This window comes from Amphiura filiformis, chromosome 13 (assembly GCF_039555335.1).
Source record: "Amphiura filiformis chromosome 13, Afil_fr2py, whole genome shotgun sequence".
Classification (NCBI taxonomy): Eukaryota; Metazoa; Echinodermata; class Ophiuroidea; order Amphilepidida; family Amphiuridae; genus Amphiura; species Amphiura filiformis.
Genome location: NC_092640.1, coordinates 38,391,191 through 38,417,294, shown reverse-complemented (window position 1 = coordinate 38,417,294; position 26,104 = coordinate 38,391,191). Strand labels below are relative to the sequence as shown.

The 26,104-nt window shown below is 34.5% G+C and overlaps 2 protein-coding genes across 6 annotated transcripts in view; one reads left to right on the top strand and one right to left on the bottom strand.

The window, feature by feature from the left end:
• Positions 1-1,255, bottom strand: part of LOC140167645 (uncharacterized) — a 23,019-nt gene extending 21,764 nt beyond the window's left edge. Inside the window, exon 1 of the mRNA XM_072190941.1 lies at positions 1,055-1,255. Coding sequence (XP_072047042.1) covers positions 1,055-1,109 — 55 coding nt within the window. The 5' untranslated portion in view covers positions 1,110-1,255. The remainder of the gene's footprint in view (positions 1-1,054) is intronic.
• Positions 1,256-5,910: 4,655 nt separating this feature from the next.
• LOC140168310 (uncharacterized) lies at positions 5,911-24,409 on the top strand. Of its 5 annotated transcripts, none has more exons than XM_072191668.1 (13): positions 5,911-6,023; positions 10,761-11,011; positions 12,210-12,290; positions 12,848-13,093; positions 13,362-13,487; positions 13,801-14,067; positions 15,451-15,642; positions 16,746-16,781; positions 17,447-17,482; positions 18,665-18,700; positions 19,619-19,669; positions 22,426-22,507; positions 23,017-24,409. In XM_072191668.1, exons 4-13 carry the CDS (start codon positions 13,021-13,023, stop codon positions 23,879-23,881), a joined length of 1,764 nt encoding a protein of 587 aa, XP_072047769.1. In that variant the 5' UTR covers positions 5,911-6,023; positions 10,761-11,011; positions 12,210-12,290; positions 12,848-13,020; the 3' UTR covers positions 23,882-24,409. The 5 variants fall into 5 exon arrangements, with proteins under 5 accessions (XP_072047769.1, XP_072047772.1, XP_072047771.1 ...); XM_072191669.1 differs by lacking the exon at positions 5,911-6,023 and adding an exon at positions 10,119-10,521; XM_072191671.1 differs by lacking the exon at positions 17,447-17,482 and having other exon boundaries at positions 18,668-18,700.
• The last annotated feature ends 1,695 nt before the right edge of the window (positions 24,410-26,104 follow it).

Below are 26,104 nucleotides of genomic sequence, written 5' to 3'. Positions count from 1 at the left end.
TCTCTCATGAAATAGTTTTAAATGTAAACGTAAATGATCAAATTAAATTACTCAGGTTACCACACAACTGCAATAATTATGTAAGAACTACTCATCTTTATCCAAATGTTAATTAAATACATTATGCATATAAACATGATTTTATACATAAATCCCTAGTCACAAATTACTTGCTTTGGACCTTTTTGGACTGGAGGGGCGGATTTGGACATTTTTGGACCAAAAAGGCATACAAATCTCTATTTTTGTGGCTCGCTACGCTCGCAAACGGGACCTTTAGGGCCTTTGGCATTTCTTTTTTGGGGGGGTGCGTCTTGCCCCCGCACCCCCTGGCTACGGGCCTGCTACCAAACCAATCTTCACCCGACCTCACCATGCTCACCATCCCAACTAAAACCAGCCGACTCTCACACCACATGGTATTGGATCATGGACAAGGACAAATGATTTGCGCGAAAAAACAAACATGAAACAAGTAAACAAGCAAAACAAAAAACAAAAACGACCCCCCCCCCCCAAAAAAAAAAATATATATAAAAAAATGCGCGGAAATGCGCGGAAATGCGCGGAAAATATCGCAAATTGCGTGGAGATTGCGCGGACATTTTATTCAAAAAACACACATTGTAAAACCCTGTGGAAAAATAATGTCAAAATATGAAATATTAAATACCGTGTCATGTAGGATATATTTCTAGCATTATCTAAATCACATTATTTTAGGCATTTTAGCGGCCATTTTGAAAAGCGCCCACTGGATTTCACACATTTGAACATTTCATACTTTTTACATGCTTCAAAGTACAAACACACGTTCAAATCATATTATTGCACCTAAATGGAAACAGCCAAATGCCGGGGCCAAATGTGTTGTGTTTGTAAGTCAAATTGAGCAATTTTGACATAAAGCCATACATGAGTATGACTTAATAAGCCTTGACTTTATATATCCGCCATGTATGAATTCAATAATTAGAATGAGTTGCCCGAACCCTTCATATGCACACATAAAAAGGTCGAGGGCATACGTTATTTTTACGTTCAATTTACTCACCCAAAGTAAGTCCGACCCATATCGTCAGCAATATTTCTGCTACCGCTGCGACCATGTTCTGTTAAAATTACACGCATTTATTTGCAGCAGTCACACACAACATGGAGGTCTACATCCTACATGTACATGTAAATTATATTGCGTTGTACGAATGGCGTCGATTGAATGGGTTTTTCCCTACGTTGTGCAATTATGTGTGCACACCATGTACGATGTAGATTCCTTTAATTAGAATGAAAAGTGAAAGTTCAGAGCAATACGGTATATAGTAATAACTGCTGCAAAACGCATTATACAATTTTAGCAGGCCTAGTTATAAAAAGGATATAAAATTACAGAAGCAAAAAACAAAAACAAAAAAAACACTAAAAACAAAAACAAAAACAAAAAATAAAAAACAAAAAAAAAACAAAAAACAAAAAAACAAAAACAAAAAACAAAAACAAAAAAAAAAAAACAAAAAACAAAAAACAAAAACAAAAAACAAAAAACAAAAACATAAGGAAAAGAAAAAAAAAGAAAAGGGGCCACATAAAAGTCCAAACAGAATTTTAACTTGAAGTTGTAACACCAAGCTATTATATTTCTGACTTTTTTTTAAAGTACAGAAGAAAATAATTATTTAAATATATACAGTGCACAACTTATAAGTTCCCCCTAATGCTTTTTTAAATAAATCGAAAATTATTTAACGAAATGTAAAATTGTAAAAAGTTATGAGTAACCTTATTTGTTTTACAAATCTGGGCCAATTTGTAGTGTCACACATCATTGCGTTTGGCCACAATGGTTCATTATGTAAAAAAAGAGGGAGTTTTAAAAGTTGCACCTGAGTCCATAGGAGTCAATTGTCAAACAATACAGTATGTTAGGCCTGTACATGTGTGTGTAATGGAAATAAAACTTAAAGTCTAGGTGTTTAGTAGGGATGTGTCCTCCTGCACTGTTGACAAGTGCATTGCAACGTCGCCGCATGCTGTTTATTAAATTCCGGACCCGTTGCTGGTCCATGTTGTTCCGTACATGTTGGATTGCTCGGCTTATCTCTTGCAGTGTTGTGTTTTCATTGATAAGGTCCCAACTGAAATTTTGTTCTCAATTTTCGAATTGCATTAGGCGCAACTCCCATACGACGAGCAATTTCTTTCACCGGTACATTTTCATCCAGTAAACCTATTGCTCTACCGCGAAGAAATTCGGGCAAACGCGGCATTATTAAAATGTGACTTTTCACATGTGATGAACTACTGGCGATGTGGCCTATTCTCACTGCAGTACATATCCCTTCTATCTCAGACAGTTATCATTAAAAAGAAAAGAATAAAACATCTGCTTTGCTTTTCAAGAAGAAGAAGAAGATTACCAAAGATTAAGTTTTCTTTTACAAACACATGAATATCCCTGGCCTACTGTATTGTTTGTGAATTGAGTCCTATGGACTCAGATGCAACTTTTAACACTGTTTAAAACGGTCTCCTTTTTACATAATGAACCATTGTGACTGAACGCAATGACGTGTGACGCTAAAATTTGGTCCACATATGTAAAACAAATAAGGCTACCCATATCATTTTACAGGTTTGCATTTCGTCAAATAGTTTTCGATTTATTTAAAAAATATGTAGGGGGAACTTATAAGTTGTGCACCCTATAGTATTTAAATAATAAATAATAAATCCAATAATATAAAAGCCCAAAATCACCACGTATAAAAATCAGTAAAATAACATCTTCTTACATCTTTGTCAGAGGAGGCTAAAGGCATTCCTACAATGCACTATGATTGGGAAATTTGATCAATATAACCTAATTTTAAAGTCCCCATTGCCACACACACAGAATGGTAATTTTAAAACCGCAGCCAACGAGCTAATAGTTGAGACTTATAACTTATATTTGAATTTCTTACAAGCAATAACATTCATATTGTCCCACTGCATTAATTTTTATTCATAAGTCTCAATGTTTTGAATGTTAAATAAAAGGATGAAAACACCAGATATTTGCACACAATCCCAATGCAAAGTATGGTCAACTGGCCACATGTGTACAAAAGCCAGACATCCCAAGGTCAGAAACCCCATTGGGTTATGGGAATGGCCTTAAACATCCTCGGCATCTTTGTGTGAATCAAATGCTTCGCCTTAAATGTATCTAGATATAAGCAAAATATACAAACTGATTAATTTTAGTCAATGTCTCAAAATTCAAAATGGCTGCCATTTGACCTCACAGATGAACTTATCAAGTCTTTGCCATTCTAAATATGTATACTTTTATATACTTTACACCAACAATTTAGCAGTTATGAGGCCCGAAAGTTTCCATAATTCCAGGGTTCAGATCAACCTTAACCAGCATAGCAGTCTTCTTGTTGGTGATCATAGAGTTCTTGCAATGTTCTGGACGGCTGATGTATATCCTTATTCACTTGTCCTGCGAAAATCAGCGAAGTCCATTATACACTTGCATTTATAAATGTCCTTGCGAATAAAATCCTCACATGTTGCTTTCTCCAAACAGTTATCTCCTTGCGCTGCTTTCTCCAAACGCTTCTCTCCTCGCGCCGTTCTCCAATCACTTACCTCCTTGCGCCGTTATCCTAACACTTAACTCCTTGCGCATATCTCCAAACACTTAACTCCTCCAGGAAACAGGCTTCTTTAACACTGCTCCACTGTATTTGACAGATGTGTTGTTTTATAAACCAGACTCCAGCAATTCGACAGAAGAACTTTAATCCTTTAATGAGGAAGAGCACATTTGTATTAAAAATAGCTCAATTATTGGCTATGTAAACTGGTTAAAAATGTACCTCTTTTTGAAGCACAATAACGACCAACACAATCATGTAGAGTTTACAATCTCTCATGACACACAGTGTCAACACCCTTTTTTTTTCTATACAGCTCCATACTCCGTTGGTGAGCGACGGGCGATTGGTATTTCACCGAACGCAAGAAAAGGAGTCCTATCTGATTGGCTAGAAATCGATAGCTAGATCGCTCACTGGTAAAGTACAAACTCAAATTGTATTGAATTCTATTGAAATCAATACTCTATTATTGACACAGATATTAAAGAAAGTTTACATATGCATTGTGTTATAGACACGGTGATTGAATATTCTATAGAAGCACCTGGATCTTAGGTGAATGGGCTAACTGTGTTCCTTTATATAGGCCTAATTGTAAATTCTCAAAATTAAATATATCACAATTTTTATTTAAAAATCGTTACTTATAAAATGCAGTAAAATATATCCACATCAAACAGCAATGGCCGCTAATTAGTGTATTTAATTTCAAGGTAAGTGTATTAAAAACAAAATTTGGGTTTTGCATGAAAACAAATCGAATTTTCTTGTAGGCCTAATAGCAACATCATATGGGGTACTAGAGCATGCACAAATTGTAATAATATGTAGAATAGAAACTTGGCGGTATCTCATATGATAGTCGTGTGGTGTAAATGGTATGCTTAGCCTGAGTCGTTCGGCCTATCTCGAACAAAATCTATTGAACTGAAAACGAGAGGATTCGCCGTACTATCACGGCAATTTTTGACACGAAGATATAGGGATGATGACGCTGTGTGACATTCTGTCATAATAAAGGCCATTGCAGCCTGTCTGATCTGTATACAGATGATAATAATTGTATATAACATTTTCCACAAAGTCCAATACAATCCGCAGTAGACACTATGTCTTACTTTGGTCCATTTTCGTAGCTTTGAAATAACCATACTTCCAGCTTGTCGGTGAAAACATCCATCCATCTTCATCGCTCAGAGGCTGTTTTAAATAGCACTGTAGGAAACTCATGTTCTCCATGGCCACACTCAGTAATACTCCTTGAGAATCCTGATTTTAACTGGTTAACATTGTTCTCTTTAATACATTCATTCACATTACAACCATATTGATACAGGTCTGCAAAGAATTATTACAAACATGATGTTTTATAGCAAACCATATGGGATTTTCCCCAATTTTCTAATAATAGACATTAACATTTCACCTTACATCACTTCCTGTGGGTTTTTCCCGTGATGTCATACTCTCTTTACAAGCTCAGGGATTTTCCCCTTGACATAAATAGTCTTGATAAACGATGCTGTTATTTCCATCATAGGGGTTTTCCAGAAAAGTCTTAATAAACAAACTATTGCATGATTATAAAAGTAACTTCCCCTATTTCATGACATAGGATTGTACATGGTACATCACAATATAATATTAAAATATCGTGAACTTACTGCAGGCATTTTTTGACATATTTGCTATTTATAAATTATAGAAATTTGGTCGTATTACAACACAGTTTAACATAAATTGCACAAGAATGGGGAAAGTACATATACACTGCCAGACATTGACAATATTGGCACGTCCCTTTATGCATGCCATTTCATTCATATTAACCCTTTGAATGATGAAAGAAAGAAACAGTTGAATAGTTTAATAATGAATTAATGAATGAACTGATATTAATTAACAGGTACCAAAATAGGCAACCCCAAGAAACAAAACAGTAACACGTACGTTTTTACAGATTTATTTCTCTTTTTATCACTCAGCATGATAAATATACTTGTTTTCTTACGTGTAAGGTAACGATATATTTTGTCATTAAACAGTGAGATGAAATAAAACAGTATTGTCAAGCGGAGTGCATTTTTACGTGCTTTACAATGTTGAGGTTATTTGGTGGTGTGCGCCCATATAGCTTGCTCATGCAATCGCGACCTTTGTTGATTATTCTGCTTCGTGTAAGTACATGTACATGCATCTACGATTCTACGTACATTCATGATACACATTAAATTTAATACCTATACTTCCATGTTGTATGTTAACCTATTGGTATATTATTAATAATAATAAAAATACGTGCTAATTAAATAATGGTAGTCAGTGTGGTAGAAATTGTGCTGATGATACATGTATCTGTCGGACTTGCAGTGGGTAAGTAAATAATTCAGTTCAAAATCCGTATAAACGGTACATGACTACCTGAGCTCACATCGTTCACTGCATGATTATTATAAATAACTTAAATAAGCTAGACTGCGCAACTCGGTCTTCAATGATACAGTCATTTATCTATTGGTCGTTTTATGACTATCATTTGAAGACTGAATTCTTACATGTACATACAATCGATCTGTATTCAACGTATAAATTTGTAAATTTATATATATTTTAAAAATATATATTAAAAAAAATTCAGGCGGTGATGGAAGCGATATCGCCAATTTTGAGGTCGCCATTGGATTAACACATAATCATGAAATCTTCATAAACAATTCTAAATTTGTTATGTGGTGTCAAAGCAAAATTATCTTAAGTAACCGTCGGGGTACGACCGTGTACCACACTGCAAGTATGTTAATTTTCCATTTGTAATTGCTAACCGTGTATTTTGAATGGGGCTGTCAGCCCTGTATCTTCGCCAGCCTCGTACGTCACGTGTTGCGCTTCCTATGCCGCCTGAAAAAATTCAGGCGGCATAGGACACGCAATTCGGACGTACGAGGCTGGCGAAGATACAGGCTGACAGCCCCATTCACAATACACGGTTAGCGATTATAAATGGACAATTAACATACTCGCAGTGGGGTACTTTGCAGAACCCCAACGGTTTTAGAGTAAGATAATTTTGCTTTGACACCACATAACAAATTTAGAATTGTTTGTGAAGATTTCATGATTATGTGTTAATCCAATGGCGACGTCAAAAATAGCGATATCGCATCCACCATCATCTGAAAAAATTGTGCAAGTGAAAAGCGCCCTCCTTGGCAATTAGAAAAAAACTATTATTGCCCTTGCATGATGCTTACATTAGCTTTTATTTGTCGTTTGGTCATTTTGCATGTTTTAATCTCGAAAATCGCCGCAATTGTGCCACTTTTACTAGGGATATAAGGGCTGTACATGATAGCATCAAGTTTATCAAGAGTTCCTTTCTGAAAGTAAAAGAATGCATCGATAACACAAAAAAACAAAATTCTACCGTTTTTACTGTTTTATCATGATTAATGTATTATAATAAGGATGACTGAAAAGTAATAGAATACATTTGATTTATTTATATTAATTAAGTTTTTTATTCGTTTGTTTTATTTGTTTCTTGAATTAGTTTGTTTAAATAATATTTGTTTCATTCATTTGCTTGTTCGTTCGTTTATTTGTTCGTGATTTAGTTTATTTACTTATTTATTTATTTATTTATTTATTTATTTATTTACGTATTTATTTATTTATTCGTTTGTTTTATTTGTTTCTTGATTTAGTTTCGTGGTTTTCTTTATTTACTTATTCGTTTGGTTATTTATTCATTTACTTATTATTTGTTTTGTTTAATTGTAATTCTCTTTTTCCACTTGAAACAGATTTAAAGATAAATAAATATTTCACATACTGCTGTAAAATTAAATACATGTACATGTCAATGATTCTATTCTAAATACTGTTATCTTTGTCACTCAAGACATGTTAAAAGACAAACAAATATTGCACACTCTGTAGTAAAATTAAAATCATGTCAACAAAAATATTGCATATCGTATATGTTTGCATTTTACTGAGCAATTGTTACATAATCATTTCTAATCCTACAAATGAATGTTCTTTTATTAACTGTACTGTACAGGTATTTGGATATAACATTCTATTCAATTTTCTAAAAAGTGGCACAAAGGGGTTTCCATACATTTGTGTTTAGCGAAGCAGATCTCTGGATTGCCAAAACCAAAAGGAATGAAACAAACAGTATTTAAAGGCTAAACAGTTCCCTTGACGTTGATGTAAGCATCATGTCACAACAGTATTTTCTAATTGCCAAAGATGGCGCTTCCACTTGCACAATGTTTTTTTTTTTTTAGATAGGCTGTAGGATGGTAAAGATTCGATGAATCCATTCTGTGAGAACAAATTTGGGCGAAAATGCTCATACTTTGGAGAAAATCCCCCCAAACGGGTATTTTGGCCCATTTTTTTTCAGACCACGTAACAAAAAAAATCCTTGAGTAATGAGAAATATATTAAAAACTAGATAACAATATCTAGGATCAGTTTTGTATTGAATACAAAACCCAATAAAAACAAAAACAATACCTTCATAAGGTATCCTCAGAACAACTACGAACACAATAAATTACACCGCAACTAGTAGGCTTAAAAGCAATATGCAATCTCCACAAATGTTAATGTCATGCTGCCCCACCTGCTGTTCCAAATAGAAATGTGGTTGTTCCTAAAAGCAATTTGTCTGTTTCGCGGTAAACTTTCAGTACATTAACTCTCTTCACGCGGCTGCAGACGACATGTTTCAAACATTTTTTAAAAATTCAAAAATTTCAGAAATGTTAATTTTCATGACCATATTTGGAATCAGCTTGATAAATGCATTAAAATGAGTACAAACACGCCTAGTATTGGTGCAGTGGTTCCGAAGAGCATTAATGAAAGCAGATGTCAGGTTTTACCTTTTTGCACTAAGCTCTGAAAATATAATATTTAACCTGAAAAATACCAAAATTAAACCTGGCTGTATGAGCATCCAAAATACCCAATAAAACATGTTTCATTGTAAGATTAATCATGTTGAAATTCTATATTCAATATCTTGCCAAAATTGAGACGTTATATCACAGTTCAAGAACAAAATGTTCAATATATCTTCAACAATGTTGTTAAACGTGCATAAATTCGTATCAACAATACCCATTTGCTGTACCAGTTTATTAACACATAGAAATATCTGCAAAAGTTTGAATTAGAAGTATCTTAATCTGATGGATAAATTTGATTTATTTATATTAATTAATTTATTTATTCGTTTGTTTTATTTGTTTCTTGAATTAGTTTGTTCAAATTTGTTTCATTTATTTGCTTGTTCGTTCGTTTATTTGTTCGTGATTTAGTTTATTTATTTATTTATTTATTTATTTATTTATTTATTTATTTATTTATATATTTATTTATTTATTTATATATATATTTATTTATTAATGTATTTATTTATTCGTTTGTTTTATTTGTTTCTTGATTTAGTTTCTTGGTTTTATTTATTTACTTATTCGTTTGATTATTTCCTCGTGATTAAGTTTATTTATTTATTTTATTATTTATTTGTTTTGCTTGCTTGAATTGTTGGTTATTTTGTTTCTTATTTTAGTTTTCAAAACCCCAGACCAGGGAATATCTTAGTTGAAGGCACCGGTATGGCCTAATTAACCTGAAAATTAAGTAATTTTGACATTAAAGTCTACTGTTATTTCACTCCAGAAAATTGATTTCAATTAATCCCAATCCAATTCATTTCTTCATTCCTCACAATTATTTCAATTTCAATCTAATTCAATTCATGCCCAAGGCAAATCATTTTTATTCCATTTCAATTCCAATGCAACAAAATTAAAATCACCCAAAATTCATTTCAATTCAATTTCAATGCATTGATTAAAACATGTGGAAAGTGGAGAATATTTGATGTCTTATGCTTTTTATTTGACAAAAATCTGACTTGTGGTTCCAAAGTTATGGAATTTTTCGTGATATAAGCTGATATAATAGTAAATAAAAGTTGATTTCTTCATTATAAATAGTTTTTTTTTTCAAGCAGCGGTATCTAGTATGTATTTTATTGTCTTCTTAACCTGCGATAATTAAGATATTTACTTTAAAAATTTGTATATCGAGAACAAAATAACCTATTGAAGTGCGGTTTGCACCATAACACGTGATAATTTGTACCGGTGCATCAGTTTGGAAAAATAGCGTAACTTGTTACCTTTCTGGGACTCCACCACCTGGAGTATACTTTAATGTACAAAATCAAACTAATTTGTTTACTTTATATATGCAATCCATTTGGGACTACATGACCCCAAAATCTAATATGGCCGCAATTTTTATGCAAATGAGATGTCATTTGACACGTATTTTGAAGGCATCTAAAGTTTTTTTTTTCATATCCTATTTAATGGTACATAGATATAATGTTAAATGTAGATTTTTGTTTTTATGGCAGACCGGCACCTTAAATCAAATCGGATAGCTTTAACATTTTTGGTGGTTTACGTTTTAAGTCAAAATGAGTCGAACCTGCACTTTTTACAGGACGGAGTGCCCATCTCTCTTTCGTTAGTGATTAGGCCAGACTCCACCGTGAAATATTGCTGTGAGGGATCGTCACATCTCCTCCACAGCGAGTCTGTTACCTTCTTAGCATTTAAGAATGCCGGTACCCATTTATACACCTGGTTGGAGAGGTGTAATCGAGATAAAGTGCCTTACTCAAGAGCACAACACGATGGCGACACCAGAGGTCGAACCTGCAACATTGCGATTATGAGCCGGAGCCTGTTCCGCTCGGCCACCGTGCTCAAAATGTACGTTATATTAGTGAAGATTATCATTCATCCAGGTTGACGTGAAAATGTCCCACCCACAAAAAGTAAGTCCAGCTGAGTAACTTTTTTGGCCTTTTTTATTATTATTATTATTATTATTATTATTATTATTATTATTATTATTATTATTATTATTATTATTATTATAATTATTATTATTATTATTATTATTATTATTATTATTATTATTATTATTATTATTATTATTATTATTCATTTATTTATTTATTAATTAAAAATAAGTACATTATATTATAGCATATTGTTTTTTTTTCTTTTCCAGGCAGCGATATTAGCAACATTTCTCTGACATTAGATGTCATCAACACGTACTTGACGGCAGGATTAATATCACCTAATTACCGTGGTAAATATGCACATATCTGCCATTATGGAGACCAGAAAATTGGGGCAAGAGAGAAGGAGACACGACTTGCAAGCAGTTACAGTTTGCAGGAGGATGGCCGTATGATATTGATAGGGGCAAATATAGTTCACATGTCGAAAACTTGAATAATTTCGACTGCGATGAGAGTAAGTATATTGATAATACTAGAGTCATTCCGCTCTTACAAAAGTTGACCAATATTAAATATATAAAAAGGCATTTTTTTAAATTAAAACTTTAGAAAATTATTCTAGTTTACAATTTGTTCTGTTAAGTCTAATGGTATATCATAGCTGTCAGACCTGAAAGTTGAAAGTACCCAACCACTTTTTGTCACTTGCTATTTTCAATTCCTCGGTGCTCAGTGACCAACTGTCATTTCAATACCAGATCTAAAATGATGTTAGTTAGCCTTGTTTGTTTTCAAATACAGACTATTTCTGCATAAATGTCGTTTGGGCATTTTGAAGAAAAGCATTAAATTTGATTACAATTATTCTTCTCTATTCCTACTGCATAATCCAGCAAACAATTAGTTGTCAAATAGTTATGTTGACTGTTGATAACAGTGTCGTATGCTAGAAACATTTTGGTTGAACGCGTTACTTAGTTCTTTTCAAAAAATGTTTGTAAAATATGACATTGTTTTTAAACAGTCTGTATTATAATGTAAAATATACTTTAATTTAGTCAAATCTAACGATTTTTGTTTTTCTTCCCAAAGTTTTGATATTGCAAATGAACGTTTGTCGGAACACCAAAACATTTAACTTATATGACCATAAACGGATAATGTATTATGATCTTTACTTTGGAAGATCCGCGGCTCCCACCTGTTGTACGCCATTCTCCTTCTCCCGGCTCTTCGCATTAGAGCCACAAACAATCGCCTGTCCTTTAGCTTATCAAACACTTTCTTATATATATTCTGAAAGTTGTCCATCTATGGTTATGTTTAAAACCTGACCCTTGATATCTTCATCACTATGGTATTCTTCACGTCATTCATGTCGTATTATTTTGTTCAAGCTGTCCATCAATGTGTAAACCTGCTCAGTAATTGCCACCATTGCTTGGTTATCTGGAAAATGTGCAATTCGCATATCTTTCAATAACACTCCTCCACCAGGTATACACCCTCTTCTATACTTTCTGTTTCCCCTATCATTAGCATCTGATATTTCAGTTGGTATTTGAGTTGGAATTCATTGTAGTTAATATGTTTTGTCTCAGAAAGTTAGTTTTGATCTCGTATTTCAAATAATGTTGATATATTTCGAATATTTTTGAAAAAAAAATCAAATAATTCTGTTCACGTGTATTTTCGTGTTTTACATTTCTTAGCTGACACTGATCTCAACTACTGTGAGTATGATGTCACGAATGACTGTGAGGATTTAAAACTAGCGGGAATTCAATGCTACAGTGAGTATGATGAATAACATGAAATTGTCATTAAGGTTAAGCAAAATTTTGACAAAACATGTCCTCAAATTTGATAGCCACATTCAAAAGTATATATTTTTTTTCTGAAAATAAATATCGTAAGAAGAACATTCTTATTTTCGTAATCGCCTTTTAAAAACTCACTTCATTTTTATAAAGCTTAAGGATTTCATTCAAATGTTAGATATGCGTTGCCACAACATTAGAGAAATAATGTTGATATGTAAATTGGGAATAAGTTATTTCTTTTATGACTTCACGATTTTGATGATTTTCAGTGCTCCACAAAACGGAATGATTAAAGTGCTTCTATTTTCAATTTGAGCTACATTTTGTATTTTGAACTAGCGACATTATTTCACTAATATCTAATTAAGTTATACAAACGTTTCAACAACCAAACTATGTTGAAAAATGCATTTCTCGTCGCCTATACCAGGTATGGGGAGATATGGATAACAAATAAGATGAAATCTTGTAGTAAACATTAAAAAGCTAAAATTGTCAATAATCAGATGCATTTATATATTTTACAGGCTCTTTTGAAGTCAAGCTAGTTGGCGGTATTTCTTCCAATGTTGGTAGAGTAGAGGTCAGATACGATGATAAGTGGTCAAGCGTGTGCTATGAATCAACTGATGGTTCTTCAAATGACTGGAGTTTTGCAAACGCACAGGTGGTGTGTAGAGAGCTTGGGTTTCCAGGAACCATGTTTGCAAGACAAGGTAGACAGGGACAAGGACATTTGGATCACAGGATCAATGGATATCAGTGTAGAGAAGGTATTAACGATTTAAAAACTGGCTAACGTACGCCCACACATGTAGTTTCTATATACGGCAGCTATCAGCAATAATTCATAGTTTAATTAGCTAAAAGCAAGTGTTTCGTAGATGTTAAATTTTGATACGGTTTATTAAAACTAAAACCATTTAGTCTGCAGGAAATATCATAAGTCTAATTTATCAGATTCGTATTAAGACTTTGTTATGATCAAATGCTTCAGATGACTATATCATGTCAAACATTTTGGTTTACAATTTGTTTTAGATTTAAGGGAAACGAGCTTACGGCATTGTTACCCCGACTCTCCTAAGATAGTGCTACGAGAATCAAATTCATCTTGTAGTTTTGGAGCCTCTGGTGGAAACAACGAAGCTGTAGCTATTTGTGCAGGTAAACTGATATTTATAATTATGTTCAGCCGTTGGTCCAGTGAGATATTGCATTAAAAGACAAATAATCTCAATTACCAGATAACTCTTTTCATGTAATGTACCTTCAACATTGTTTTGAATTTCATTATCTTTGTCATTATTTATATCATCCGTTTCAAACAACCAGAAGTAGATTTGACTAGCAGGCTTTTTTGATGTAAACGAATCAGTCAAGTACAATGGCGTTCATTACATTGGCGTGTTTGTTTTAGTTTTTTTAGTAGTTGGTTTGAGTTTTTACAAAAACATATTCTATTTCATTTGATCATCAGTCCCAGGCTATGTTGGATGCTACAACAATGAAGAAATGGATAGCATAAATAGAGACAGCATGACCTTACCGAGTATGACAATCAACGCATGTCGAAGGCATTGCAGGAATCTCATTTACAGATACGCGATGCTACAACATGGCGATACTTGCTTTTGTGCAGGTGTAGTTCCTAAGAATCGACTTGGAGATACTCTTTGTGGGATAGAATGTAGTGGAGATGGGCAGCAAGTTTGTGGAGATAAAACGGCTTTTTCTGTCCTTGACGGTATGTGTTATTCTCGGAATAGTTTGTAAATTTATTGATTAAAACAATACGAGATCAAACATGTCAAATGTTCAAACTAGCAGTATACGAGGGGCCGGGGCATCCAAAAGTTTTTGACATCACCCAGAAGTGAAAGAGCTATACCGATGACATTTTGTCAGTGTAATCACTGGTCCTTATGTACATTGTGGTCCAAAAATGGTCTCATAAGTATGTTTACTTTCTTCACAGGTGGCGCTAGATGGGAAGTAGGCGCATAACCTTTTCACGATAAGAGCCTCCACTTTCTTGAGTTTTTTCACTGTGGCCGCATCATCCGTAAGTGATGGACGTCCACTTCTTGGCTTATCTATGAGGGACATGTGGCCAGTTTGGAAATTCATTTTTTGAAAAGCAATAGTGCCATATGATGGGCAATCATCACCGTAGATTGCTTTCATTTCATCATAGATTTTCTGAGCATTGTAGGCCTAACCTTTCAAATGCAGGAACTTAATCACGCTGCATGCCTCAATTTTTACCATCTTGCACGTTATTCGCCTACTGTCCATCTAGTGCCACCTGTAAAGAAAGCAAACATACTTATGAGACAATTTTTGGACCATTATGTACATAAAGACCAGTGATTACACTGACAAAATTTCATCGGTATAGCTCTTTCACTTCTGGGTGAAAAAAATTACATATTTATGATTCTTGGACCTAGACAAACAATTTGATATACTTTGAAGTGATGTTTGAACACTTTCAACTTTTGACCCCTGCATAACCCTATGGGGTCTTTTTGAGGTCATTTAGTTCAAAATGCCCAAGGGTGCCAGAGTGGCACCCACCAGATTCTGAATTGGTAGGTCTCGGAGATATAGAAAACACAATAAAACATTGTGCGAACGCTACTTTTAGGTTTTTGGCTTAGGCACCACTCTATACTCTTTACAGTACACTTTAACATGTTCTGGGTTTTATAGGAAAGGTTCACATTCTATAACTAAGCCTATCCATTATGCTATCAACTTTATCAAATTGACGTTTATCATCTTTTCATGTTCAAAATACACAATTACGTCATTTCCTACTGAAAGTATAGGATGTTCAGTACAACTATGTTATAGGCTAAGTGCCATTCTAACAGTCTTATTTACTTATGCTCGCCAATACGTCATTTCGTAGTCAAAATACAGCATTTTCATAGGTGAAACTATGTTAGGCTAAGTGCCATTCCCAACAGAAACTCATTTAGCAAGTTAATCTGTCTTTCAGGAAATATAGGTTTCACAAAGTAATATTATTCATGTTTTTTGGCACATGGACATTTTTATCGCAGTATAAATATTATTCATACAGTTAAATATGCACGATATGGATTTTTTTACTTAAATTTAGTTACCATTGGCGTGTGTAACGATCCTTTAAATAAGGCTGACGTGTACTACTTTGGAGACATGTTCAGCGCATTTGAATGCGACCAAGGAATGAAACCAGTGAACGCCACGGCTATCCAATGTGTTATGGGAACATCTACTAATGAGTTTATTTGGAATGGTGCTACAATTCGAGAATGCAAAGGTCATAAAGGTAAATTGCTTTAGAAAACTGCATTGGGAGTACCCAAGTGTTAAAAACAATAGTTTTTTTGAAGACGCCGCCATAGTTGTAAATAAAAGCTTTGGATCAGAAACGTCATACTTTTTGCTGACAAATTCTGATGAACGTCTCAAATGCTGACAAAGAACAAAAATGGACGTGTTGTAAGTCGGGTCAGATAAGATGAAAGTGATAAAGGGTCATACAGTAAATTATGTTTAATATTAAGGGATCGGATAGCAACGTTTGAACAGTATGTTTTGTGGGACCCCGGTGTGGGACCTGGATGAATGCACATCAATACATCAAATTACATTGATTCTGAATACGAGGAACGTCCTTCTGATATTAAATAATAAACAATATTGATATCTAATGATGTGTACTTAAAGTGTATGTAGCAGGGAGGAAAAGCGGTTCGTCATTTAAAATTTTTACCCTTTATTTCATATTGAAGAAATACATTTTGCCCAAAAAGATCTAAAAGTTTTAAAGCACGCCTTCTTTTGTTCGATATTGGGTTGTTCTTCCCTGTTTTTGCCCTTTGTCAGAATTTTAGACTATCGTCAGAAATTTTAGAAAGCTAGACCGTTGTCAACATTTAACCTGTTTCAATGCCAAGAAAATGTTAGAATTCTACGTTGTCAACATTTAACCTGTTTCAATGCCAAGAAAATGTTAGAATTCTAAACCTTTGCCAGACTGCTAGACCTCTGTTAGGTATGTGACACCGAATCAAGAGAAATAAATGTCGAACATTTTGTTATAAATTAACAGTGGCGGCGCTACGGGGTACCCCCAATATTTTTCTTGCCCCCCCCCTTTACTTTTGAGTTAAATATCCCAAAATTACGCAAATTTCCACTTTTTGAGGCAATTAACTTTGCGCAAAATTTGCCTCCCTGAAATTTACTTTTTTCCCATTCCCCCACCCCCCAAATCCTGGTGTCGCCACTGTAAATTAACATATTTTATTGCATTAAATAATTTTAAATTATGAAATTGCTAACTGTTAAGTTTGTTTCTTTGACCCATTGCTAAGGCAGTCATAACGGAGAATGCAATTTAAATATACTATTTTCCATTACATACAGAAAAAGATGACGATGGCGACAGTCCCGAAATAATCGGTAGGTTATTTCAGAATCTAAACCTTTGTCAGAGTTCTAGACCATATTAACTGTAGAAATGTGATAAAATAAACACTGTACATTTATAAATTTGTTAGTGTTCTTTGGGTACGTGTTATTATTCTTTGTTTGTCAACTTATCTCGTGTGTATTATGCTTGACGGTTTGTCCATTTACGTAATGCTGAATTTGGCTCCTTTTAACTGGCCACCATATGAAAACTAACATTTTGTGGGAAAATGTATATTTATTGCAACTTGAACATTACTTTTTAAAGCTGTATGTGACACAATCAAGAGGAATAAATGGTGAACATTTTGTTATAAATTAACAGTGGCGGCGCTACGGGGGCATTCCCCCACCCCAATATTTTTCTTGCCCGCCCACTCCACTTTTGAGATAAATAGCTCAAAATTACGCAAATTTCCACTTTTTGAGGCAATTAACTTCAATTTGCCTCCCTGAAATTTACTTTTCCCCCTCCCCCCCCCCCCCCAAATTCATGGTGTCGCCACTGTAAATTAACATATTTTATTGCATTAAATAATTTAAATTAATAAAAATAATATGAAATTGCTAATGGTTAAGTTTGTTTCTTTGACCCATTGCTAACGCAGTCATAACGTATAATACAATTTAAATATACTATTTTCCGTTACATACAGAAAAAGATGACGAAGCCGAAAGTCCCGAAATAATCGGTAGGTTAATTCAGAATCTAGACCTTTGTCAGAATTCAAGACCACATTAAAGAACCATTCAGTGATCCCAGCGAAAGTGTGACAAAATTAAAATTGTTTACAAATTGCTTAAAGGTGAAGGATAGTCATTCAAATTGTCATTTGGTATTTTTGAAACGACAAATTTGGCAAAAAACGAAGAAAACAGCAGTACTGACGAAGTTGAAGCCCCATACTGTCAGTATCTAAATTACAGATTTATGTAAAATGTCTTATTTTGTCTTAAAAACACGGCTTTCGGCTGAACCACTCGCAGGCTATGTTAGTACATCTATGACAATGACAAAGGTACCAAATCTGAATTCTGATGATTTTTACCATCGTCCGGATGAGCAAATCACTGAATGGGCCTTTAACTGTAGACATGTGATGAACAAACATTGTACATAATTTATAAGTTTGTTAGTGTTCGTTGGGTACGTGTTATTGTTCTTTGTTTATCAACTTGTCTCGTGTGCATTATAAAATATTCACTTGCTTGACGGTTTGTCGAAATGCTCATTTTGGCTCCTTCTAATTGGCCACCATATGAAAACTAACATTTTGTGGGAAAATATATCTTTATTGAAAATCGAACATTACATTTTTAAAGCTGTGACACAATCAGGAGAAATAAATGGCGAACATTTTGTTATAAATTAACATATTATATTGCATTAAATTCTAAACTATGAAACGGTTAAGTTTGTTTCTTTGACCCATTGCTGTGCAATAATTATGAGCCGGGGGGGGGTAAAATTGGGGGGGACAATAAATGTTTGGTGGGCTGAAAGGGGAGGGACAAACATTTTTTGGCCAGCCGAGAGGGGGAGGCAAGCGATTTTTGGCACACATACATGGGGCGCCTTTTAAATAAGACGCTCTAAAAAGCTTAGGAAAACAGTACGGAAAAGCTTTAATATGCAAATTTTTCTGCTCGCTGCGCGCGCAACATATATCTAGACCATTCAAGGTTTGCAAATTGGGATCCCAAAAATTTGGCATGTGTAAAGGGGGGAGAAATTTTGTGGCGGGGTGGGAGGGGCAAGCTTTTTTGGCAGGCCGAGAGGGGAGCGTTTTTTGGAAATTTTACCCCGGGGGGGGCTCATAATTATTGCACAGCCTCTAATACAATTTAAATATTATTTTTTCCGTTACATACAGAAGAAGTTGACGATGGCTACAGTCCCGAAATAATCGGTAGGTTATATGAATAGGCTATGTGTCATTTTATCCAAAAAAAAATGAGTGAAAGAACTGCAGCCTTTATATCGGGGCACGGAATAAGAATTACCAATTTATCCTGTTCGTTATTTCTCGATAAGAGCAAAATTGTACAATTGATTTGTTGGGAGAAGTCTTTCTTTTCCTTGCTTTTTTTTCTTCATTCTGTTACTTTCTAGTTTCCTCTTCAGACAGACCATTCATACAAATCATAAAAATAATGAAGAAGGAGGCGTCCTATATGCTTCAACCTAGCAGGGCATAAGACAATGCGAAACACAAATATATGCGAGGATCGGAAATAAGCGATGCAAGCCCGAGAAATTATAAGTTTAATGACTAGTTTGGGGCTCGAGCAAACTGACATATGAAAATATTGAGAGAGAAAAAACCGGACTCAGCGGGGATTGAACCCCGGTCGCTGGATTACCGGTCAAGAGTTTTACCACTGTACTACCTGAGTTCAAAGTCGGTACTCGGGCAATCTCAACTTAAGTCCCCAAGATAACTCTCTCATTGTGTCTCAGCGGCCAATTATATTATTAAATAATGAAGAAGGAGGCGGCCTATATGCCTCTCCCTAGCAGGGCGTAAGACAATGCGAGACACAAATTAATATATGCGATGATCGGAAATCATCAAAATCGTCAAAATTCAGTTGTTTGCACCTCTGTTAGTATAGCATAGCCGTGCTAACATAGCCTGTAAATGGCTGAGCCGAAAGCCGTGTATTAAAGACAAAATATGACATTTTACATGAAATGTAATTTCTCTACTTAAGTAGAGAAATTAGCTCCATGGATTTGCCTAATACTATTTTTTAAATTGTATAATTTTTTTGTTATAACCTTTATAATAAAATTCAAATATTTATTGATTCCTGTTTATACACAGAAACAGTTAACGTTGGTGAATGCGACAGTCATGACAGTAGCAAAAGACTTGGTAGGTTTATCATGTTAATATGAATAAAATAAATGTTAATAAAAAGAAAACGAGGGGGAGGCAGACTGTATTAAGTGAGAGAGACTCTGCTAATTCTGATAACGATTCAGAAAAAGTATAGTTTTGCCTATCGACAGGCGTAATAGTTCTCGAATTATAAGCTAAAATATCATCGGTCATATTCTTTTACCTGGTTACATATGTAACGAGAGATCCTAGATGATGTAAACTATTCTTTACCTGAATTGGTATCAAAAATCGTACAATTGGAGACCATTTTTATTACAATCTGATCATCTTTTAGGTTTTAACATCTGTGGAGTCCAATATGCGACCCTTGACCCTTTTGCTTATAAATCAAGAACCATATAATATCTCAGATTGAACAAACCATATTTTTTTCTGAATCGTTATGATCAGGGTAATGTGTAAGGGTCGGTCAGTATGTAATGATTGTTGACTTGTAACCCCATATATGGATTATGTTCATGGCATTTCTCTATGATCTCAATTCAGGCCTAAGAATGTGTCTTTTTTTGGCGAACGGAGAGTCTGGAACAGCTAGAAAAATTTGAAATTATTTAAACCATACATACTTTTGTACACAATAAGTGTAGAAAAAAATCTGGAAGTTAAAAATAAACAATGTACCTGGTCCTGTGTCACAACCTGGGGTACCTTTGTGTTACATAGTAAAAAATGAAATGTTTCAAACATTTTACCTACACGTCTCATTTGAAGTGGTTCATCCTCCTTAGCATTTTGACACTTCTTTTTATGGAAATCGGTTAAAAAATGCGACAGTGTGGGCAAACCGATCACAAAGTTGGTGGGATTTAACCCCACCTCTTTTTTCCACATTTACAATCATTATGAGCAAGTATTAGTCTTTTAAATGACCTTCTGTATTTATTTACTTGGTTTAGATGTCTGGGACTTCATTTAGACATTTTTTTTACTAGATTCAAATTTTTAATGGGGGTTTTAGATCAAATTTACGATACGAATCCCTCCTCCTAATCCTCCTCCTCTTAATCTCCAACCACCCTTGGCACATTTCATGCCAAACGTCATAAGAAAATATTAAAAAAAATTATTTTAAAACAGGTTAAAAACAAGAGTAATATAGAATAAATTAGCCTCAAGTTAAGACCTAATTGAATCTTCTAAGTGAAGGAATACTCAAGAGACAGTGTTTTGAAATCCAAGCTGCACATCAAAATGTAACAAAACCACCTTTTTGGGTACCCCAGTATATTACACAGGATCACCTTTGTCTTTCAAAAAGACATGTAAACACTAGATTACATAAAAGTATTAGCATAAGATCAATAGTCTGTTGTCACTGACTGAAAATGAGTCTTTTTTGGTTAAGTAAAACAAGAGCTAAAATGAGATAGTGTTGTATATTAGATTTTCTCAGGAATTACAATATGGAGAGTGCTGGCTTTTGGAATAGTAGTACAACATAAACTTTCAGCTCACAAAACCATCTTTGTTGGGCTGGATAGGTTTTAGTCTATTAATTATGTGTGGTCAAAATTATATGTGTTATTTTTGACAAAAACAAGGTTTTTATATCTATAAACATTTTGATATTGCCAACAATAACAAACGTTATTATCTGGCAGTTCTGTTGACTAATCCACAAATAATTAAACCGAAATCTCCCTAGAAAATATATGAAATCGTGATTAAAATAAATTATGATATGAGAGATGAGAGAAAGATCATCGTTGGAATGAGAAATTTATTTTCTTAAATTTCTGTTCATTTGACCGAGGTTAAGTTCATCCATAAAAATCGTATGAATTAAGATATCATTTTGTAATATTTTTAGCCCTATTTACATGTGATTATGCAATTTTCATTCATTTCCAGCATGGTGTATCGGTCATCCCAACTACACATGCGCAGATTGTTGTTTGATTTGCCTAATCAGATAACCTCGTACTGAGTAATATACCTCTTACATGTGACCAGTCATTATATTTTATTCTGTTTCATTTTGGCAGAATAGACATTGCTTCCCTTCATGTCCAAAACTAACCATATACACCATGTACCTTTGCTGTTATCTTGTAATTTAAAAGGCCCGCCTTTTCGCGTGATTTGGCAGTGTCCCTAGTCTGTTGATTTTATGCTAATGCTGTTATGTAATCATATTATGCTATCATTTACACATAATGTTTCAAAGACAATGGTAGTCTTTTTGTGATCAGAAAGAAATTCCATCCAAATATTGCAATATATGGAGTCAAAGGTCACCTGTCTGCTGTCATTACATATACTGACCGACCCTCGTATATGACCTCAACTCCTTTCTAAGCAATGTGCCTTTTGTTGCCATAATTGTTTCCTATTTTTAATGTCAGTTTATGATAGTAAACTTGCTTTTTGCTTGTTTTAAAAAACAAAGCCATGTACGTACTAAAAACATAAAATAATTATAGAAATGTTAAGGGTATTATTAAATTGACCAACAACATCTTTGAGTTTGAGGTACCGAAAACGACGTTTTGGCATGTTCATGGCTGTTTCGCCCAATACATTAACCGTTGCGTTATTTTTGATTATGAAGGTTTCACCCATTCACAATTTACGAATATAACTTGCATGGAAATTATTATAAGCTTATAGATGTATTACTTAAATTGTATAAGTTTTAAGGCGGGCTGTTCCTTTATATTTACGTTATTTTATCCGTCCAAACAAGATTTTGTTATTATGCTAATAATGTTCTGTATTTTTTGCAGGTATCATAATTGGGGTATTTCTTTGTTTAAACCTAGTACTCATAGTGCTTGCTATATTTATATGGCAATGGAAGAAGTACATGTGAGTACCCAAATTCCTTAAAATTAAAAGTAGAAAGCTTTTAAAAACATCTGGCTATACATGTACACCATGCATTTCTTTTATTTGAAGTGCTCGTTTTAGAGAGAGCAAGTTTGCGCAGCGATAGCTCCCTCGCCTTGCACCACCGAGGTCCCGGGTTCAAGCCCGGCCGTCCCCAAGGACTGTATGCACACTTGGTTTATCCTGATTCCGTGCTCGCTCTCGCAGGTTTTCTCCGGGATCTCCGGTTTCTTCCTGCTTTCAAAAATCGGTGATTAGTTGTTTGGTTATCAAAAACTTCCTTTACCCTATGGAATTTGGGGAGCTGCACAGAAAAGCGGCCTCGTTGATGCGATCTGATTGTGATGGTTCACCATGGCAGCGAAGTTTTAGCGCTTTGAGTCCTCTAAAAAAAGTCCTCTTAAAGGCGCTATAAAAATCTAAAATATATTTATTATTTATTTGTAATGACTAATCTCCTTTCTTTACATGTTTGCTATATTTTGCAGAAAACATAGTCCAGCATATCAAGGTACGATTATTCTAGAAAGGCAAAACACTTGTTGTATTGGAAGAGATATCCTCAACATGCTCAATAGATTTGGACAATTTCTTGTAAAAAGGTTTCAAAATGAACCGAATGCTGATGACGTGCAAATAAATGAAGATACTGAGGATCAGAATCTAACATGCCTAACACCTGAAACTATTTGTAGTGTTGAGAACAAAGGAACGAATACGGAAGAAATGTCTTCACTGGCAATTGAAAATGAACATTTATTGGAAAACACGTCTCAGAAAATACCAGATGAGCCTAGCAGGAAATCTAAGAACCCTGATGAAACGTCAAATCAAAGTAAAGGTGAAATTAATGGAATAAAAGGAAATAAAACTGTTCCAACTACAATTAAAACAGGGAGCGTTGAGAATAGTCCCGTAGCGTCTACTTCTAATGCAATAAAAACTGACGAAATGAAAATTGAAAAGAGAAACGCATTAAATAATTCTAATAACTCCATCACGGAAATGGAATCTTTGTCGGAACGATCGGAATCACCCGGATCAACAAATTATGACCGAAGGAAAAAAGAAACAAATGACTCTGAGCATGCTAATAGGATTGACAACCCGTCAAAACTAGCTAAAGATATAGAAAATATTGCAACACTTGGACATGATGGAAATAAAGAGGTCCCGCCTGAAGATTCAGCAGCGGGCGATGATAAAAACAACGGCACGTCAACACCTACTTCTGATGTCAATCAACCCGATGACTTGAAAGAAAACGATATTGATGAAACGAATTCAAAAGAGGAACAGGAATCTTGGACCGAATTTGTGTTGTCTTTTTTGCCGGGATGGTCGCAAGTCTGACTAAATGAAAAAGATCGACGTCCTAGCAAGGGATCCGAGATCAACGTCCTAAGCAAAGCATGCTGGTTCGATTCCATGTTGTTGTTTTTTATTATACCATGTGTGGTGTGATCATGCAAAATTAGTCTGAAGTCGGACATGTTCAATTTCTAGTTTCAGAGCTGAAGAGGCAAACAGCCAATAAAATACTAGGAAGAATCAACCAAGTCAACTCAATAAAATGATCATATGAGTTATTCTACGACTGGTATTAAAATGATAATATCAATCATTTTCGTGCAGGGATAGCGTCATCTGTGGTTATTAAGATTAGGCCGTATAGAATAATAAACATGTAATTTGATAAGTAAGGTTGTCGATTATATTAGATTACGAGATTTTGAGGTTATGTAAATTTAAAAAAAGACACCAGTGATAGTTTGTAAATAATAAGGTTAAGATTATATACATTGTTAAGGTTGCGCATAGTTAAGGTTAAGGTTACGCATACTTAGGCCTAAAAAATTGTTTGATTGGCGGTACATAAAAAATAGGATTTGCATTGGTTTCAACACCAGTGTTGCCGGTAGCGTTGCCTTTTCAGGTGCTGTTATAAAGTAATTTTCATACGTGGGAGCAGTGTTGCCAGGAAAATTGCACAATTTTCAGGTTTTTAATTTAATATATTATGAAAAATAAGGCTTTTATCCACCTAGGGGATGATGATGCATTTTTATGATATTACCGGTAGTATGAAGACATTAAAAACTGTAGTGCATGAGTATCAAGTATTTCTGCCTAAGTGTTGCCAGAAACCTCACTTTTTTGACGTTTGAGATTATATTGATGATGGAAAATACTGATTTTAACAGGCAACTCTCTTGTTAATTTTATGCAACACTTCAGTATTGTGATTTGGATTAAGTGCACAGTGTGACAAGATTTGCATTGGTTTCAACACCAGTGTTGCCAGTAGCTTTGCCTTTTCAGGTGCTGTTATAAAGAAACAGCGAAACCAGTGTTGCTAGTAACATTGTCTATTCAAGTCAGTTTACAGGATAATGACACTCTTACTGACAAACTTACAGAAAAGGAGGTTAACAGCACTGGTATACATAGTATACACAATTTTTCAAATCGTGAAGTATAGCGGGTCCTGGTCTGCTATTATTAACATGTCAACAACAGTATTGCCAGAAAACTCACTTTTGTATTATTGAGGTTAAATTTACTGTTTAAATTAAGTGTAGTATACCTTACTTTGCTCACTGTGATTTCAACACCTGTGTTGCTAGTAACATTTTCAGTTATTTTGAAACAATTGAGAAAGCTAGAGAAGAATCTAAAGAGGTGACATGGTTAGCTATGTCTGTTGCAGTTCATACACTAGATCTGATGCAGCAGAGTATCCTTTTTCATCTCATTTGATGATTCACATTACGGAAGATACAAGATTGCCAACCGACATTTACAGACATAGTGCTTAAAAACATTACATGTTTTGAAATTGTTCAAAACATTGTTTGTAACTAAACAGGAACAACCTTCCACAAAGCTTTCAATTTTCTTTATATACGGACGTTTAGGTGTCGATGTTGAGGTATATGCATATGTCCTTAAGTTTTGAAACAGTTTGCTTGATCAGACTCTTTGTTTTTACAAGTTCACAAATATTACACGGAAAAACAGTGGCAGGATCGACGGGAATTATATAAATAAACATTGTTATTCATCAGATTCGCCTTCGCAAATAATAAAGGAGACAAGAAGAAAAAATGATCCCGCCTGGGAATTGAACCCAGGACCTCAGGGTTACGAGACCTACGCCTTAACCGCTTGGCCACGGGAGCTTCATGATTAGGCTGGTTGAAATTCGAACTCATCAGGTTCGCCGTCGCAAATAAACTGAAAAGGTCATACTGCAGTTACTGTCCGTTTTCCTATACACAATACACAGTGCTCTTTCCCATTGACGCGTGACCTTTACAAATAGCCCTACGTTAACAGTATGGGGATATGACTAGTTAACGTCGCTGTGTGAAAAATAACCGGCCAATATTAAAAGTACTCTTCTAAAGTTCTAGAAAATATAGTTTTTAACATGTCCTAAATTTTTAGCTAATTTAGATGTTTGGAAATATTCGTACTTTGGTGTTTTAGTTAATGTTATAGGTAATAGTACATTGCCTAGTTAACGTCGCTGTGTGAAAAATAACCGGCCAATATTAAAAGTACTCTTCTAAA